Source organism: Schistocerca americana, chromosome 1, assembly GCF_021461395.2.
Source record: "Schistocerca americana isolate TAMUIC-IGC-003095 chromosome 1, iqSchAmer2.1, whole genome shotgun sequence".
Taxonomy (NCBI): domain Eukaryota; kingdom Metazoa; phylum Arthropoda; class Insecta; order Orthoptera; family Acrididae; genus Schistocerca; species Schistocerca americana.
Genome location: NC_060119.1, coordinates 812,829,414 through 812,848,228, shown reverse-complemented (window position 1 = coordinate 812,848,228; position 18,815 = coordinate 812,829,414). Strand labels below are relative to the sequence as shown.

The 18,815-nt window shown below is 36.4% G+C and overlaps 1 protein-coding gene across 1 annotated transcript in view; it reads left to right on the top strand.

Annotated features, from left to right (window-relative positions):
• The window catches only part of LOC124612888 (ralA-binding protein 1), a 123,859-nt gene that overhangs the window by 76,331 nt on the left and 28,713 nt on the right, over nucleotides 1-18,815 (top strand). The window contains exons 7-10 of the mRNA XM_047141344.1: nucleotides 3,628-3,805; nucleotides 6,469-6,599; nucleotides 11,956-12,139; nucleotides 14,742-15,129. Coding sequence (XP_046997300.1) covers nucleotides 3,628-3,805; nucleotides 6,469-6,599; nucleotides 11,956-12,139; nucleotides 14,742-15,129 — 881 coding nt within the window. The remainder of the gene's footprint in view (nucleotides 1-3,627; nucleotides 3,806-6,468; nucleotides 6,600-11,955; nucleotides 12,140-14,741; nucleotides 15,130-18,815) is intronic.

The window sequence follows — 18,815 nt, the reverse complement described above, 5'->3', positions numbered from 1 at the left end:
GGATAATCTTCATGAGAACTCTGCAGAATACAATGTCAGTAGGCTTCTTCAAGAACTGGAACAACAAGTGACAAATTATACGTTCTCAAGCCCAGATTGTATGGTTTTCTCTTTGTAAACTCCTCATTATCTATCTATCTATCTATCTTATCTACCTATCTGGGAATGCTTTGGATTTATTTCACTGCATTGTTATTACATTAACTTACAGAAAATGGTTAGATTTTGAAAAAACCTTTTTTTCCTTTATGAGACCTGAGCATTGATCCTGGTCTAGCCAACATCAGCTGGATTAGCCATAGCTTTTGCAAATCACTCCAGTCAGATGCTTGGACAATTCTAACAATAGGCCATGACTGTCAGGATAACTTCATTATTAATTAATTTGAAATTAATATCTTGTAACAAACACATTATTCCCATCAATATTTTTACAACATATGATTTAAGTCATTGGATTTGAGGTCTATTGCAGATTGCTCCCAGTTTCCTTAGGAATCATTGAAACAATTTTATTTTTGAGATGATATGAGTTGTTCAAGAAATACTGTTTCCTGTATGTTGCTATATTGACACCATCATGATTAATTCCAGGGAATCAATTATGACAGGGATGGCCTCTATTTCCAGCTGGCATAACCATGTGATACCTGTGCTCTGGATATTGTACTTTGGATTCTTTTGAGCTGCTTATCATCGATTTTTTTTCATGAATGGGGCTGGCACATCAGTTAACAGGCATGAGCTCCCTTTTATTTGCACTGTACCAGTTCCAGATATGAGTTGATGCTTCTGTTTGTATTCTTATTCTTCTTCATCATTCTTGAATAGCTTGCTTAGGATCATGCAGAATTAACACTTGTTGGCCTTCCTTTTATCTCATTATTCTTTCATGCACAACAAGTGACAGTGTTTCCATTGTTCTGTTCATACCTGCTAGTTTTGTCCTTCCCTCTTCTTCCTTGTAACTGTGTGTTAGTGTAATTTTTCTAATTCCTTCTAGATCCTGTAAATTTGGTGGTCCAAATTCATAAGGTCTTTTTGTGTTTGTTTGTATCAGTTCAGTTTAGTAACCGAATTTTTCAAGAATGTTTGAATCTCACAAGTTAGCCTGTATTGGTCTATTCTTTGTGTGTGTCCCATGAGCTTCATTACTTTTCAGAGATTGGGTTATCTAGTTTAATTCCTGTATGTATAGTGGTTATGACTCAGGCTTCTGTTGGAAAGAAAAGAAATTGAATCTCTTTGACAATTTTGTGCTTTTTCACAGTTAAGTAATTTAGAAAAGTATTGAGATTGGATTTCACAATTTTTACTATTATTAAGGGCAATTTGAATTGCTGTGTGGGTGAGGTGTGTTTAATCAATTTCTTTTTGAATGTTCGGTAGAAATATCTTCAATTATTTTCATTCAATTATGCTTCTGCTTCTTGTAATTTTGCATCTTCATTTTATCTGTGAATTTTTCTTCTATGTTTTGTAACCATTTCCCTGACATCCTTGAGACATTTTATCATCATTTGATTTTTGTTGCATGACCATTTATGCCATGCTTGTTGTCTCAGTTCTATAAATTGATTATATTTGACTGTTCACACGTTTCTGGCTCTGTTTATATAATATTGCAAACTGTTTCGTGTTCTAATATTGTTAAATTTACACTGAGTGTGTTCTTCCATCTAGGAAGGATTCAAAAATGTGTATGATACAAATTCCTTTTCTACAGGAATATCTGATAGGTTTCTTTTTTGATTAGTGAAAGACGACTGCTTTTGACCTTTGATTTATTGTTTTTATCAGGATACATCCCAATGTCAAACATTCTCAATCCCTTAAAGATATAATTTCAACTGAGCTAAAACCAAACTTACACATGAAAAATTTAATATTGATTATGATGCATTGCACAGAAAGCTCTCTCTCCTGTCATCTGCGCCAGGAATTTCATTTATGCTTTGGCTTTGGCAGAGATGCATGGTTTTGTGGATGTTAATAGCTTTAGAACACCTTGATGTCTGTTGGGATACATTTAACACTCTCCATCAGTAGAGTCTGTGTAATACCTAAACAACTAGATCCCAACATCATACCTTTTCATTTTTTCTCATTATTAATTTGTATGAATGATTCCTTTTCCTCATTAGTAATAAGAAATTTGTAGTTCAGGTTTTTTACTTCTGATGAAGGTATATTTATATATACCGAAACCTCAGTCAAGAATTTTAATAAATTTTTATCCTGCAACTGTTTTGGCTGTCATCCTTTATCGTGAAAAAAAAAAAAATTGTACATTGCTGCAGAGTGCGGCAAAGATAGGCTTTTAAAATTATCTTTGTAATAGAAGAGCAATGTCCAGAGAATAATCAATTTTTTTTTAAAACAACTTTTGTTTCAGTCTCGCTTGAGAGTATTTATGTTTAAGATCTCACATAAAAAGGATGTATAATTTTCATTTGTGCGTCAACAATGTGTGTAGTTGTGTAGTAAATGTTGTATTCATTCATAAGCATGACTTTTGCCTGCAATCATAAGAAGAGTCATTTCTTCCATCCTGCAAGACATTTTAAAATATACATGTTCTAATCATCAAGATTTAGTGGATGGACTGCATGATCAGCAACCACAGAAAATTAGAGCTCCAAGTTTGCTGCAAACTCAGACATTCTAAAAATCTTCATGGACAGAGTAAGAAAAATTATCCTGAATATATTATTCCTTTTTGTGGCTTCAGTATTTGTATGTTGTATTTATTTTTCTTACACTACGAGGGAGACTGTTCATAGTACCAATTTAGTTTCAACAAGAATCCATGCTTTTAATTCTAGTAGTGCAAGTAGTAATTATCTCTCATTATGTAAATTTCATGCTGATTCATACTCTTTGTGTTAGCTGTGGGCTGCCTCCCAGCATGGTTATTCCAAAAACGACCATTTGAATACACAGTTTGTGCCTGTTGAATTACACCATAACAGAATCCCATATTGTAGCTGTGACTGAAAGAATGCATAGTAGCAAAGCATCAATAAACTTTTACTGACAGAATATCTTAGTTAATACAGCAGGAATATCATGTGCAAGTTTGCCTATCAGATAACTTATATGGTCATCCCATGAGAGCCTTTGGTGTATTTTTAGTCTCAATAATCTGACACTGTGATTCTCTTCTTTCTGTACCTTCAGATTAAAATAAATTTTCTCCATTTTTGTGTTTATACATAACTTGTTAGCAATGCACCACACCTTACATTTTTCAAAAGGCTCATTATTTTTGTTTACCACCTCTTGCATACTGTCTCTACGTGTCATAAATTCTTTTAAATCATCTCTCTTTATTCTAATTAGTTCACAAATGTTAATTAATAGTGCCAAAAAAACTCACAAAAGCATGGTCAGCTTAAATACTAATCATGTAACACAAACTATTTTCACCAAACTTACATTATTAATTCTAAAAGATATTTGTCATTTGATGACCTGTAATACATGTGTTGGATTAATATTAAGTAAACTGATAACAAATAAGATGGAATACTTACACTTCACAGCAGCTGTGAAGTGTTGTAAGTTAAGTACTGCCAGAGAGTATATTCATGAAGACATTTTAAATTATTTGTTATTCTTACTTAGGGAACTACCAGAACCTATTTTGACAAATGATCTTCTGTCTCGATTTGAAGAGGCTGCTGCAGAGAAGGAAGTTACAATTCGTGAAGCTGAACTGCAAGGACTCATTAGCCAGCTCCCAAAATGTAATTTGCATCTTTTGGGCTGGATGATGGTACATCTTGATAATGTAACAATACATGTAAGTATTTTATTGCAACAGTTATTTGTGAAAACAGAAATTCTTAATCTGTAATCCACTTTTTTGTAAATAACTTTTATTACAATTCGGCATTTCTTTAGCCATTTTATTATGATTTAGTACTTCTTGACTGATTTTTCATTCAGAGTGAAGGACAAATTACTAAATACATTATTGCAAAGCAGTTTGTTTTACCAAAATCTATTCACTTGAAATAATTAAAAGTACAGAAACCTGGATGAACTGTACAATGATTATTTGAAAAAATGGCACTCCAATGATACAACATTGAAACAAAAGCATTTGCATATACACCATCACTAACTGTGAAAGACACAGTCATGATAGTGGGAAACATTGCTTGGCAGTTTCACCATGTTGGCAAAGACAGAGAAGTCTTGAAGTTCCTATTATGGATTCCCCATGAGCTATTTAAAGCACACACCATTTTTCTTTTTTTCATAGTGATTTAAGATGAAAAATGATTAGTGTACTATCATGATCACTGCTCTACACAGTGTTTTGGTATCAAAAATTGATACTTTGTCCAAGGAAGTCAATTACGACATGAAACCATGACATACTGAAGACCTGATTTGTAATTTAAGTGACAAGAAGAAATCCAAGGGAGAGTGACAGAAGTGATTGGGTGATACAGGTGCAGAAAGACATGTTGGAAAGCAGCCTGTGATACAAGACTATACTAGTGTAGTGGTAATAAGATAATAGAACAAGGAAGAGTCTTATTATTAGACATACACAGTCCACTGGAGTTGGTAACAAATTACCACAACAGTGATAGATTTGTTACCTATTCTGTTGTGATTCTCATTTATCTAATGTGAATCATGTTAATAAATTCTCCCTCTTGTCATCACAGTTCATAAACACATTTTCCATTAGTTAATAAGAAGTAAACATGTAATAAAGAATTAAACATACAGAGGACATGAGATACAATGAGTAGTTGGTTCACTTCATATTTAACTGATAGAAGGCAAAGGGTCATTTTAGGTAATTAGTGCAATTTTCATGATGAATCTTCCTCAGAGTGGAGACAATTATTACTGTCATTTCACAAGGTTCAATTGTGGGACTATTTCTTTTCTTGTTATATATAATTGGCCTTCCATCTTACATTGACAAAGCAGAAATAATGCTCTTTGCTGGTGATGCAAGCATAATGAATCCCAATAGAGCTGCAAAAAATGAAGAATAAATGAAATATTTAAAAGTATTATTCTTTTTTGGTTGATGATTTATCACTTAGAAATATCACAGTTCATTCAATGATGTAAGGCAAGATATATCATCACCAATAACAAACAGCATGGGTGGGGAGGGGGAGAGGAATACATAAAACTGATTGTTCAAAATTCCTAGGTGAACATGAATAGGTCTTCTCAAATTCTTGTGTTTAGCAATATTTGTTCAGTGTCTAATTGATGAAAACATTAGAAAATTAACTTAGTTTACATAATTTCATTCACTGATGAAGCAATTTTTGAACCAATTATACATGTAGACTCAAAGTATTCATTCCATAGAAACCTGTTGTACGGATATCTAGTGTCGATCCACAGACTTCTGTACGCAATTGTTTTTTTTAAAAAAAAAAAAAAAAAAAAAAAAAAAAAGCCATACTAACTACAGCCTCATAATACATTTGCTCTCTTATAAAGCATTTTGTGAAGAATCTGAAATTAAGAGCAGCATTCATAAAAAGCAGCCTACACTATCCACAATTTAACTTTCTTTTGCATGGGAAGGAGTTGTTTGGCTACTCTTTCTACTCCAGACGTGAATTTTTGATTAGATAATATGCATGAGGTTGGGTTATTTTTTTCAAATTTTGTTGTAGATAGGGCTTAAACAAAAATCTGTTATGTGGATGGGCAACATGTAGCCATGTTTTCACAGAGAAATTTCATTATTTGTAAACCTACTGACATGTTCCACATCATGGCAATTTATCACAAATATAACCCACAAAACATGCAAAATACTAAACTAACTGAACTGCTTGTGAGCTGCATTGTTGGCATCAACACTTGCCGAACTCCACATTTTTTAAACAGTACCTAATTTCTGCCTATAACACCTGAAGGCAAAATGGTAAAAAAAGTCTCAACATGGGATGTTAGCTCCAGAAAAAATCAACACTTAAGCAGACAACACATTAGATGTTAAAGAAAAATGAAATGATAAGAATGTCTTTCAAATAAATTTGAAGTGAACAATCATTCAGATGCAACATTTATTCCATTTTGAGCCCTGCTCCAGCATTTAGTGTCTGATGCAGCAAACTTCATACCAAATTAACCAAACTGCAGAATGAAAATCTCATTTCATAAACACCCTATTGCAGAATTTACAGTAACAAAAGAAAGATATGTATTTGAAATCAATGTGTGATATAACCTTGGACGATTCAGGCTTGTACAGTCTGCCTTTTAAGTCATGATGCTGCACAAAAAGTTTTAACTTGTCAGGAAGGTTCAAACAAAATGTTATAAAAAGAGCATAGTTTTCTTTAAGTTTTCTAAAATGTCTTAGTGTGAGGTGCATACAGCCAAAAATGAAATATTAATTATTGTGAAAACTATTTATAAATGTTTTTCAGTGCACCAAAAATTAGGCATTGTCTGTTATTTCTATTTCAGGAAAAGTACAATAAAATGAATGCTCAAAACATAGCAATAACTTTGAGCCCAGTTTTGCAAATGAGCCACCGACTGCTTACAACATTGCTGTGTCACTGCCGAACCCTCTTCCCCGATATCAGTATTGTCAAGTAAGTTATGGAGAGATGAAATGGTTTTTTTTTTTTGTTTTTTTTTTCATGAAATTACATTTGATAAATAACTTAAATAGATTTTTAGATAATGCCTTTGGACTGAAATACGAGTACACAGATTTATGATTTACCTCAAAAATACTTGAGGAGTGAATCATAGTGCTCCTAAAGATATTCGAGCTTCCAATTTTACTGGCCATACATTTAGTGGATCAACCCAGATATTCTAACAAGAAACTTTTGTAGTTAATGCTCTACAACTTTCAGATGATTCAGGACTGATATATTCAGATTGCCAGAAGCTGCTACATTGGAAATTTGTTTAAAATATATATCCAGTTTCAATCACAAATCATAATCAGGTCAACATAGTGTTTACATATAACATAGAAGAGCAATCTAGCTAGCTAACAGGCAAGCAAGCAAGAAACATAAGCAAAATTACATTATAGAAAGATATAAAGAGAACAAATGTAATTATACACAGAGTGATACATTTGTCTCATTAGTGGAGCATTGCTCAAATATCAAAAATTCAAAAGCAACTCATATTTATTATTGTTATTTATTTGTGTGTGTAAATGTGATGCAATCTGATGTAGTGGAATCATTGGGATGGTGGGTAAGTATAGGACCTAGTTAGTTACAGCACCAGTTAGCACCATTTTAGTGTGAACATGTATAATGTTTATGAGTTCAGACTCATTGCAGAACAGTGGAAGTTATTTGCGATGTATTACTCAATTACTCACCCACACTTTCTGCTCTCGCCAATGTCAACCCCCTTCCTACCTACCCCTCCTTATTCCCTTTCCAGTTCCCCTCCCCAACTCTCCATGCATGGTACAGATATCTAATGGAGCTTGACAGGTGTGTACTTTACATTTCCAATGAATAGTAATAAGTCGGACAGAAATTTATTCAGTAATTAAAAATAAATTTCCTTAATAATGTTTGGGGTTGTGTTCACCACAGCTACAGCATTTAATAAAATATCTGTGTCCCTGGGTTTTACCAAATGTCAAAAACTCGGAAAACTTCCCTGAACTTGCCCCACCAGTCCTCTATTTTTGTAATGTTACAACCATCGCAGTTCAGTGCAACAGTGAAATTTTGTATATCACTAGTAAACCTGGAAATGTTTCACAATTGCTAGGCATACAGGGTGTTTAGTAATTTCCATTACAAACCTCTAGGACTTGTAGAGGGGACCGAATAGACAATACTGTATTTTGAATTGGACACCATGTCTGGAAACATACCTTTCCTTGCTACAGCTGTTTGAAAACATGTTTGCAGGGTAGGTATGTAACAGGGTAGTCATGGTAGCTGGTGCTTACATAAGATTGGCTGATATAATTTGACATCCATCCTACCTCTCTGACTGCTTCGAGCCTCACTCATGTGTCTCTGAGTGTTAGAGCAACATAGTTGAAACACATTTGCAAAATACACTGACATGATCCTCCTGTATGGCGAAGCTCACGATAATGGAGGAGCTGCTCATCACCTTTATCATGATTGTTATCCACAACGTATGAGTGTACTGCATACCCTTTCCACCACAATTATGCAATGGCTTGGAAAGGCATACCTTCACCATCAGCAGGTGTGTCTGTGGTGCTCCAAGGAGACGCCAAACACCAGAAGTGGAAGGTGCCTTACTGCATTACGTTGAAGAGAGACCATCAATGAGTACAGGAGCAATTTTTTTGGTATTAATGAGTGGAATTATAAAAAAAAGTGATATACTGGGTCACACCTATTAAATTACTTGTAAAAGTGGTTGCATTACCAATATGTTTTCAAATGGTTGTAGCACGGAAACAGTGTTTTTCAGAAATGGGTTCCTGTTCAAAATGTTATGTTCTCATCCCCCTCTACAAGCCCTAGAAGTTTGTAACAGGAATTTCAGAATTACCTTGTATATGGGAATATGGGCTATTCTTGGGAATTGTGTCAGGATGCAAATTTTGGCTCCTCACTGCGACTTCGCCCGCTTTGAAGGTGTGGAACTTGAAATTGTAATAAATCATGAAGAATATGAATGAAAAAGATTGGTTTGTTTTTTTGTTTCTATTATGTCTTTTAAAAATTTTTATACACAGTGTGATTACAAAATAATTATTTAAATAAAATGAATTTTTAATATATTAAGTTCTTAAATCAAACTAAAAAGTATAAAATAATTTCTCATAGCCTCATATAGATTTGTAACCCCACCCCCCATATAGTGCCGAAAATCTGTGATTGTGAATTTTTAATAGCTTTGAAAATACTTGTAAAATTTAAAATTAAAAATGTGACTTACATGCAATAGATTCCATCCCTGATATGAGTCATGATGCATTCACAGACATCTCGTGCACACTCAGGTGCTGCAAAGTGATATACATATGGAACAGTTTTCACTGCATCAATATTCGTATGCTGTACTTCATTGAACAGATTGTCACAGTGAGAGAAAATCTTCATCTTACACGAAACTCTTTGTCACTTAGCCTTCATTATTGACCTGTAATCAGTGCCAATAATTTTTCCTCTGCACTTAACTATTTCCTAGTGGAATTTGTATATAATGGTTGCACTCCTTGATTTGAAATTCTACCTGATGGACTGAGGACACGTAAGAATGTGCCGTGTCAAAAACAGTTGTGCACTTAGAATACTGAGAAAAAGTTAGAAATTCTTTTCAAGTTGCTGAAAATCCACACTCTCTTATTACCTCTCACACAGTGTTCAGCAATTAAATTTAACTGATTTGCATAGAACTGAATAAAGTGAACATTTTATGCACCTCTACTTTTGAGGCCATTTGCAATGAAAACACTGAGCTTCAGTTTCCAGGTGTTTCATTTACCTTACTTTCATTTTATCTAGCTCAATGAGAATAGCTACAGTCAGGTTGTCTGCAGTGTGACTTTTTGGTTGTTCAAAGGAAATAAATGTCTCATTATTTTCTCCAATATGTTATACCACATTATTAGGGACAGTTGTGATGAATTTGCACAGGTAATGGTTTCATCAGGTTAGATTGTGAGGAAATATGTCTTTGATGGTTGACTCCTGATTCAATTGAAGCATACATCATATATTGATTCCAGGAATTCATTTTGTATTGTTCTAAACAGACTTAAGAAAACCCATTTTTCAATTTTTCCTTGTGTTGCTATAAGATGCCTCTTAGTTCTGTCATTAGACCAACTAACCTGTGAAAAATTCCTTGGTTCTTGAAACTTCCCGTTTTGACTCCCCCACCCCTTTTCCTTCTTCATGCAAGATGCTGTTCCAGGATCAAGCTGTCACTTGCAGTGGTGCACTTCCCCATTGCCATCCCCTTTGCACCTACCACCATCCTCCATTTGCCTGCTGCCTCAGGCTCCAGCATGGCTTACTCCTGCACTACTGATGTGAAGCCTGTGGATTCTGACTGCCATTATACATCTCCATGCCTCTTCCACCTCCTTGCCATTGGATGTGGCCTTGCATCCGTCACTGCTGGTGGGCCAACTATTGCCTCAGCATTTACACCCTTCCACCCCTCTGATGGAGCCAGCAGTGATGACGTTGCCTCCTTTGGTGTTTGGTCAGTTTCTGGGCTTCTGGTGCTCTCTCCAGTTCTGCATAGGTCGTCACAGCCCAAGCCTAGCCATTTTTGGTCCTACATGGCTTTAATCAGGGATGATGGATTTAGACAAGATTAACAGACAGACAACACAGATGGATGGATGGAAGAAGGCATATGAGCTGGCATTAGTAGCGCAGCAGGCTAGTGTGGACAAGTGCCATAGTGGGCACAGGTGACACATTGTATGGGTGAACTTGCTGATGGAAGTGTTTACCTATGGGCAATAGTAAGCTGGACAGAGCAATTCTAACACTGAGTTCAACCACCGTGGACCTCGCCTTGTGACTTGTGCTGTTTCCATGTGCTCAGTCATCAGCCATTCACGCCTGCTGTGTGTTGTGTTCATCTTCATGCGTGTCTCTATGTAGTTTTGGATTTTTTGCTTTCCTGTAGATAGAATTTTTCATTTTCTCCTGCGCAGTTCTGTTCACCGGGTCGTCGAGCTACTGTTGGTCCATAGAGAACCTTGAGCCAACAGTGCTGTTTAGTACCATTGTCACAGTTGTGCAAATAATTAACTTAGTACTTTCACTGATTGTATATTATTTCTGTACATCAAAAATTATGTTTTATAATTGCCATGACTGTAATGCCACCTAATGGCTTTCTCCACTTCATGGTATCACTATACTGTAAATCGGTTTGCACTATCTTGTCATCACTGAAGTTTGATTAGATATCATGTATTCCTATTGCCATATCCATTTGGGTTAATATGTATTTCTGGTGAGTGCTTTATGTCAATGTGTGATGTATATTTTGTGGCATTATCATAATGTTCCTTTACTGATACCGGTTTATCAATTTTTTGTAACCTTTAAAAATGGTGAAAGCCGAAACATGAAAGGCATAATAAGTGAATAAATTCTGTGCTCAAGACATATAAAAGTGTTTGAGTGCAATCAGTGGCTGTGCCACTGTTGAAACAGAATAATAGCAGTTCTTTTCAGATACATATAAAATTTAAAAAAATGGTCTTCTTTCATATTACCCTAATTTTATAGCCATTTGTTTTCTGTGGTAGTAGCAAATTGCCATGCCCATCAAAAGCTACCTCAAAAGAAACATAAGCAGTTACAACAGCAGAATATATGATCTCTGCAGAATATTTAGTCATTTCAGGCTTTGACATAATGTTTGAATTGATTAGATGGGCCAATCCCAGCAGTACTGCAACACCGGTCCAACACTTCTTCTCTCTTTCACTCTTATTTAGTCTCCAGCTAAAAATCAGTTCACACCTAATTTTTTTTGACAATTCTGTCACAAAAACTGATACAACTTCATAAATCAAGATTAGTACAGTTTCCTTCATATTCTGATGAAATGACATAGTGTAGAACATGAATAAATTTGTGAACATTTAAATATAAAGAGAGCTTTGTCTCAAATGTTCTGTGCATATGTGGTTCTCATAAAAAGTACATAAAATGTAAGTGCATAAATGTAATCCTGACACCCACTAAATGAGTTTCTGGTGGCATTTGATAATGAGGACCTTGTATCTAATTGTTTACTTTTCATTATTAGTAATATTTATGAAATTCATTCTAAGAAAATGTACCCATTTTCATATGAGCTTTACACTAGTTTGTAAGTTAAAACCACTCAGTTTAGAACATGGGACACAACTCAAGTGAAAGAGGTACAATATCTCATTTGACATCCTGCTTTTTTGATAACTTTATCAATGTGTGGGTGAACACTGTACATGTGTGCAAGCAGATACGTGCCGCCGCTGAGTGCCGGGAGCCCAAGCCTTCCAGACACAGTGCCTGCAATATCAGTTGAACTTGCAAAGCAGGAGTCATTACTTAACCACATTCATCAACAAATGAATGCTGGTTATGTATCAAAGAGAAATGAGGAACAACTCTGGGAGGTGCAAAGGCTAATCACACAACTCAAGGTTTGATAATATACATTTTACTTAAAGACTCCTAAAATTTAAGAGAAGTGAATATGGTAAGTGATTATGACTGACATGTTAGAAAACTATAGAAAATGTTTTGTCATGTATTCAAGTTGCATTAAAATCATATTTCCTGAGTTCATGATCCAGAAAGGTCAGAAGAGCAGCTTATTTAAGCTCTCATGGCATCTCCAGGGAGTAGGTAGCTCTGTACTAATTAGAGTGCTCAGTTTTAAATAAGGTTGGCTTGATTTGGAAATTATTTGTAGAGTACCATAGACAGATTCTATCCAATGGTCTGCTCTTATACGAGCATAACTCTTTTTCACCTTTCTCACTTACTACAGCATGTCCACACGTTCCTCTTTATTTGTTCTCAATTTTTTCATTTTTTCCCCTCAGTCTGTGTATATTTTTCATCTTAGTTATTCACTTGCAGTATGTTTTGACTGATATCTTTTCTGTTCTCATCACATGCTAATGTCAGTTATAACTCACCATCTACATTCTTCTCAATGGAAAGATTCATTTTTTAAAGTGAAGTTCTGGAAGGACTACAGAATACTTGTCTCCAGTTACCTAAGCAAATTCATTGGCCTCAAAACATTTTCATAGATGGAGAAGTCAGAGAAGGCAGAATATGGAGAACAGGTTGGATGTTCCAGCAGTTCACTCAGTCTGGGCCACTTTTCATCTATTTTTTTCATCCATTTGCTCTGGAAGAGTTGCACAGTATTCACTATTCATTCTCTTACCCTTCACAAGGTAATCAACAAGTAGAATCCCATTTACATCATAGAAAATACTGGCTGTTTGTTTGCAGCAGATGAAATGGATGTTGCCTTTTTTGTTCAGGTTTCTCTGGCTTCTAATTGATACTTTTATTCCAGGTAAAACTGATAGATATGATTCATCCACAGTAACTAGCATCAATTGGATTAATTTTGAAGCAGTGCAAATATTGCTGACAAATTTATTTTATTATTTTCTGTAGCTCATAATTCAATCAACTTTATATCTGTCTTACACAAAGCTTTCTAATAGTCAGTTATTCATGTCAAATGTACCATACTCTTTCTTTTGTTACACCTATGGGATTATCTATTTTGTACACTATTCAGTGCTGACTGGCCAATATTACATTGTGGACTTTCTTTTCCTCTGTGGTTGAAGTTTAGGAATGTTCCTTAAATGGCTCTCCTTATATGAATTCAACTAAACAATTCTCAACTTCTGAAAAATGATAAGTTTCCTATATTTATATGCTGTTCAAAACAAATAATTTTAGTGTGGTGCTATATCTGCTATATCCCAGTGTATTAATTTGAATGAAACAAACAAAACTGTTCCACATATCAAGTTGTCACTTCACATATTATGTAACATGTACCAACATAACAAAAATAACATTTCATTTCATTGTTATCCCTGTGATGGGCCAAGAAGTTTTTGTTTTGCCCTTGGATGGCTACTTAGGGAACAGTAATTGCACAACTATATGTAAATACTATCCATCTAAAATTTACCTTCACTTTCAGTAGAGAGAATGCCGCTTTAAGAGACAATCTGTGTAGGAAGCCCACTAAAACTGATACCATGTCATATTTCCAAATCTGTTTCAGAACAGTACCGTTCATAATACAAACTCTGATTTTGATGTAAACCAAATGCAGTTGTTGTGGAAAATAAATCTATAATTGTTCAATACACAGTAAGTGACCCCAACACATAATAAATATTTCACTGAGAAATTTTCTGTTTACCATAGAGAGCGTGTGTGTGTTTGTGTGTGAAGAAGAAGAAGAAGAAGAAGAAGAAGAAGAAGAAGAAGATAAGATGAGATATCTAATAGTAATTTATTGTTAAATAACTTTGTCCCTCTGACTTGCTGCTGTGGTTGCTGCTCAGATTTGTATAATATTTATGAAAAATGATTATAGAGAATAGTTTAGGTGTGTTGTCCACATCATGGATTCCGTAAGCTCACTGTTTTATTAAGCTCAACAGCACAAAGACTAGAGTGTGTCTTTATTTATGTCTGCTCCTTTCCCTGGCTGCCAGGAGAACACAAGATACGGTTGCCTCTATCTATCTTCATTCATTTCACAGCAAATAAAACTTGTGTTTAGTTTCCCCAAAAACTACCCAGGCCATTTTTATTCCTCTGTTTGTTTGTTTTGCTGTGCTTCCAGTTGCACTTTCAACTGACCTAAATATACAAACTCATCGACTGATTCAGTGTCTTCGCCGACTGCTGTGGCCGAGCGGTTCTAGGCGCTTCAGTCTGGAACCGTGCTGCTGCTACGGTTGCAGGTTCAAATCCTGCCTCGGGCATGGATGTGTGTGATGTCCTTAGGTTAGTTAGGTTTAAGTAGTTCTAATTCTAGGGGACTGATGACCTCAGATGTTAAGTCCCGAAGTGTTTAGAGCCATTTGAACTATTTTTTTTAATGTCTTCATTGTTAATTTGTACAATTTTCTTTTTGAGTTGTTGATTATATATGAACAGTGGTTCCCTGTTTTACAGCATATCTATAATGTAATGTTTTTTTATATATTTTATTATATAATAGTTAATTTTTAATTTTGTCGAATTTAGAGAAAACTGAGGACTGTTCAAAGATCACAGGAAATGAATCATGGCCAGAAGAGCTTGGAGGAGAAACCGCCAGAGGATGAATTCCATATTGACTTATCACTACAGAAGTTCCATTCATGTTCAGAAGATGATACAGTTGTTGGCACAACTGCAGTTGTAAAACAAGAAACAGAAACACGCACAGTGAAAACTTCACCATCAGCATCTGTGACTATTGATGACATTGATGGCCGGCAGGATCAAAATGCAACACAGAATCAAGATCATACAGCAAATGTTACAAAATCACAAGCAGCTGCTGAAGATGTAGACACTGATAATGATGTCAAGGAATCAAAAGGAGCAGATAATGGGAAGAATGCAGAGAAAAGGCCTCATAACCAAACAGGTAACATTTGAATGGTTCTTTCTCAATATCTGTTGAGAGTCACACAGGTGTGCATCTCATCTGTTTTATACGACACGTGTTTTTTAAGTAAGTGCCATTTTGAAATTAAAAAAAGACGTGCTAAGATATCTCAATAATTTGTTTTTAAATAAAAGCTTGTACCTTAATCTACGTACTGACGCCTTTACAGTCTTATTCTTCCTTGTTTACTGAGTGTTTAAGATGCCTCCGATAATCGTGAGTTCCGCCAACTGTGAAGTACGGGCTGTTATAAGATTTCTTAGTGCTAAAGGCCTAAAAGCGATTGATACTTATTGTGAGATCTGTGCAGTTTACAGAGAAAACAGTATGAGTGATGGAATAGAAAGAAAGTGGGTGAGAGCACTTAAAGATGACTGCACAAATGTCCATGACGAACAACGGAGTGGGCGTCCTTTGGTCGTTAATGAAAGTTTGGTGTAGAAAGTGGACAATAAGGTGATAGAAAACAAACGCTTTATGATTTCCTCCTTGCGGGATGACTTTCTTAATGTTTCTCGTAGTGTTTTGTATGGCATTGTGACCGAGCACTTGAAGTACCAAAAATTGTTCACACATTGGGTACTGAAAATGTTGATGGATGTGCACAAAACCAAATCTTCAGAGGGCGCATTGACTTTCCTTGAGCAATACCACAATGACAGTGATAATTTCGTAAGCCAAATTGTTATGGGCGATGAAACATGGGTGGCCTACGTCACACCAGAATCAAAGCAACAGTCCATGGAAGTTGAGCAAGGGCATCGTTTTGCTGCAAGACAATGCCCGTCCGCATGTGACGAATCAGACGAAAGATCATGTCACATCTTTTCGATGGGAAACTCGAGATCATCCTCCGTACACCCCCAATCTTGCACCCAGTGACTACCATCTGTTCCTGCACTTGAAGAAACACCTGGGCGGTCAGCGTCTTCAAGATGATGATGAAGTCAAAACAGTGGTGATGCACTGGTTAACAAGTCAGATGGCAGACTTCTATGAGGAAGGTATTCAAAAACTGGTACAACATTATGACAAGTGCCTCAATATTGATGGAAATTATGTTGAAAAGTAGATTAAGGTACAGGTTTTCATGTAAAAATAATATTATTGAGATACCTTAGCACATATTTTTTTTAATTTCGAAACGGTACTGACTTAAAAAACTGTTGGTAGTACTATTCCTAACATCTTGCAAATGCTGAACTTGAGACACCTTTCTAGATGCACAAAGCATTCAACTAGTGATGACTGCTGTGGATCATCATAATGTGAGATTCACAGCTCATGGAAAAAATAAAAATTGAAGAAGGTATTGAAAATGCAGATCTCTCTTAACAGCACCCTTTGTTAACCCTGCATATTTGAGATCAGGTAACCCCAGAAGCCATGAAAATTACCATATGTTTGTAATATATTCATTGAATTGCCTTGACATGATGCAGAAGAAGTTTGGTGGTGGGAGTCCTGTTGAATTTACAAGTCCATAACTGAGTGTTGTAGGAGCACAAATGGCTCCAGAATATCTGCCAGCATGTCCCGTATCATTTATATGTGAAGGATTCATGTTTCATTTCATGTAATGATTCTACTATTGGCCTGAAGGGTATACTGAGTTTTGATTTGATTAGCTTCAATAAATAGTCCACTACAAAGAACCGTGGCTTTGACTATCTTTCAGCATGCCGTAAAATGAGGAATATCCTCGCACCTAACCTGTGAAATATCCTGGACCATCCCAACTGCTTGTCACATGAGTCATATTGCTCTGTCATATGCATCCACGTAGCACAACCCGTTTCAGGCATATCCTATCCTGTCAGAGGAAGAGTCACCTACAAACGCTGTCAGGTCATCTACTATTCTGTAACTTCTGCATCTCCTTTTATGTGGGCATGACCACCAACCAGTTGTTTACTGAAATGAATGGTTGCAGCCAAATTGTGACCAAGAGTGAAGAGCACTTAGTGGCACACAGGCTGCTTCACAGCCTTTCCACTTTCCACTGTTTCATACTCAGCTCCAGACCTAGCCTCATACCTCTATACATCTACTACATCTACTCTCACTTTTCCCTTTGCAGGTGCTCTGTTCTTTTGTACCATATCACCACTCCCTCCTCCACATCATCATGTGCAGCAGTGCAACTGTCCCTGCCTGTGCCAGGATGGGCACATCTGTGTGACATTCTGTGTCCCATTTCCTTGTGACTTCTCCCTCTCTACTGTCAGTCTCCCTTCCCTGCCTCCTTAGTCCTCATATCCACTCTACCTGACACAAGCCCTCACCACAGCTGGGTTGCAGCACCAGGCCAGTGTACTCACACATACCTTTGTTTTTTGTTAGCTTCAATCTGTCCTTATGCTCTGCAGTTCTCAGGCACACTGCTCATTGGGAAATGGATGATAACCTTCACTCCAGTGACCATTTGCCAATCCAGATACATCTACCAGACAGAGAGATGCTGAAAAAAATTTAAAAATGCCACTTAGATGAGTGTTCAGCAAGGTAAGCATTGTACTTCCAACTGGATCTGTTAGAATTTGGAGAGAGTGTCTAGGATTGTATGCATCATATCACCAAATGATTCACCACACCACTGATGCTTCCATGTCAATTTGGGAGAGCTACAAAGAACATGTGGCCCTCTATTGCGATGGCAAACGCCATTCTGCTACTATGGCAGGTACATGGCTCTGCATAGGCCCAAATGTGCGCAATCTTATGAGAACCTGGTAGCTTTGAAATGGTGGGGGCAAAAACCATTGTAAAATTAGGGAGAGCAAAAGATCATAGAAACAGTTTGTAAAGTTGTTCCTCTAAACCACTCCTTGTGTGAGAAGCCTGTAGGAAGATTTTAGGGAGAAGTGGAAGTGTCCTCTTAATTCTGTAATGATTAATGGGAGTATCTCAACCCGCAAAAGGTGCATTACACAGACCACAGCAAAGCACTTTCCTCAAGTCATTGCCACTGTCAGCTAGAACCTGGCTGTCCATCTGTACAAGTGTTTACTGAGAGGGACTTCCGTGTGACCAGTGATGAAGTTTATAACTGGCTCCACTATATGTATAAGCTGGATTTGGCACTGTCTGCAGCATGAAACACAAGGTATCAGTAACTGCACTGCCAGCATGTGTGACTGTCAATGATATTGGTGACAGGCAGGATCAAAATGTAACACAGAATCAAGATCATACAGCAAATGCTGCTGAAGATGTAGAGACTGGGCAAATGCTGCTGAAGATGTGGGGACTGAGAATGATGTCAAGGAATCAAAAGTAGAAGATTACGCATTGAATGTAGAGAAATGTCTCATAACCAAACAGGTAACATTTGAATGGTTCTGTCTCAATATCTGTTGAAAATTGCACACATATTCATTAATCAGTTTCATACAAAACTGTGACATAGTTTATAACTGTCCTCTCTGTGTTTACATGGTGAATTTAGCATTGTCTGCAGCATGAGGCACCAGGTATCAGTAACATCCATTGCAGCACTTCACTGGAACTGATGAGGAGATCCTTCTTGAACTTTTTGACTTAAGATGGGACAATTTCCTGTAACAGGGAAGAAGGCTACTTCAATTCCACTTATTATGCCTAAGAAGGACAGGAATGCCGAAGTAGCTATTGTGTTGCAATCACTAGCTGTGTGAGAAAGACCT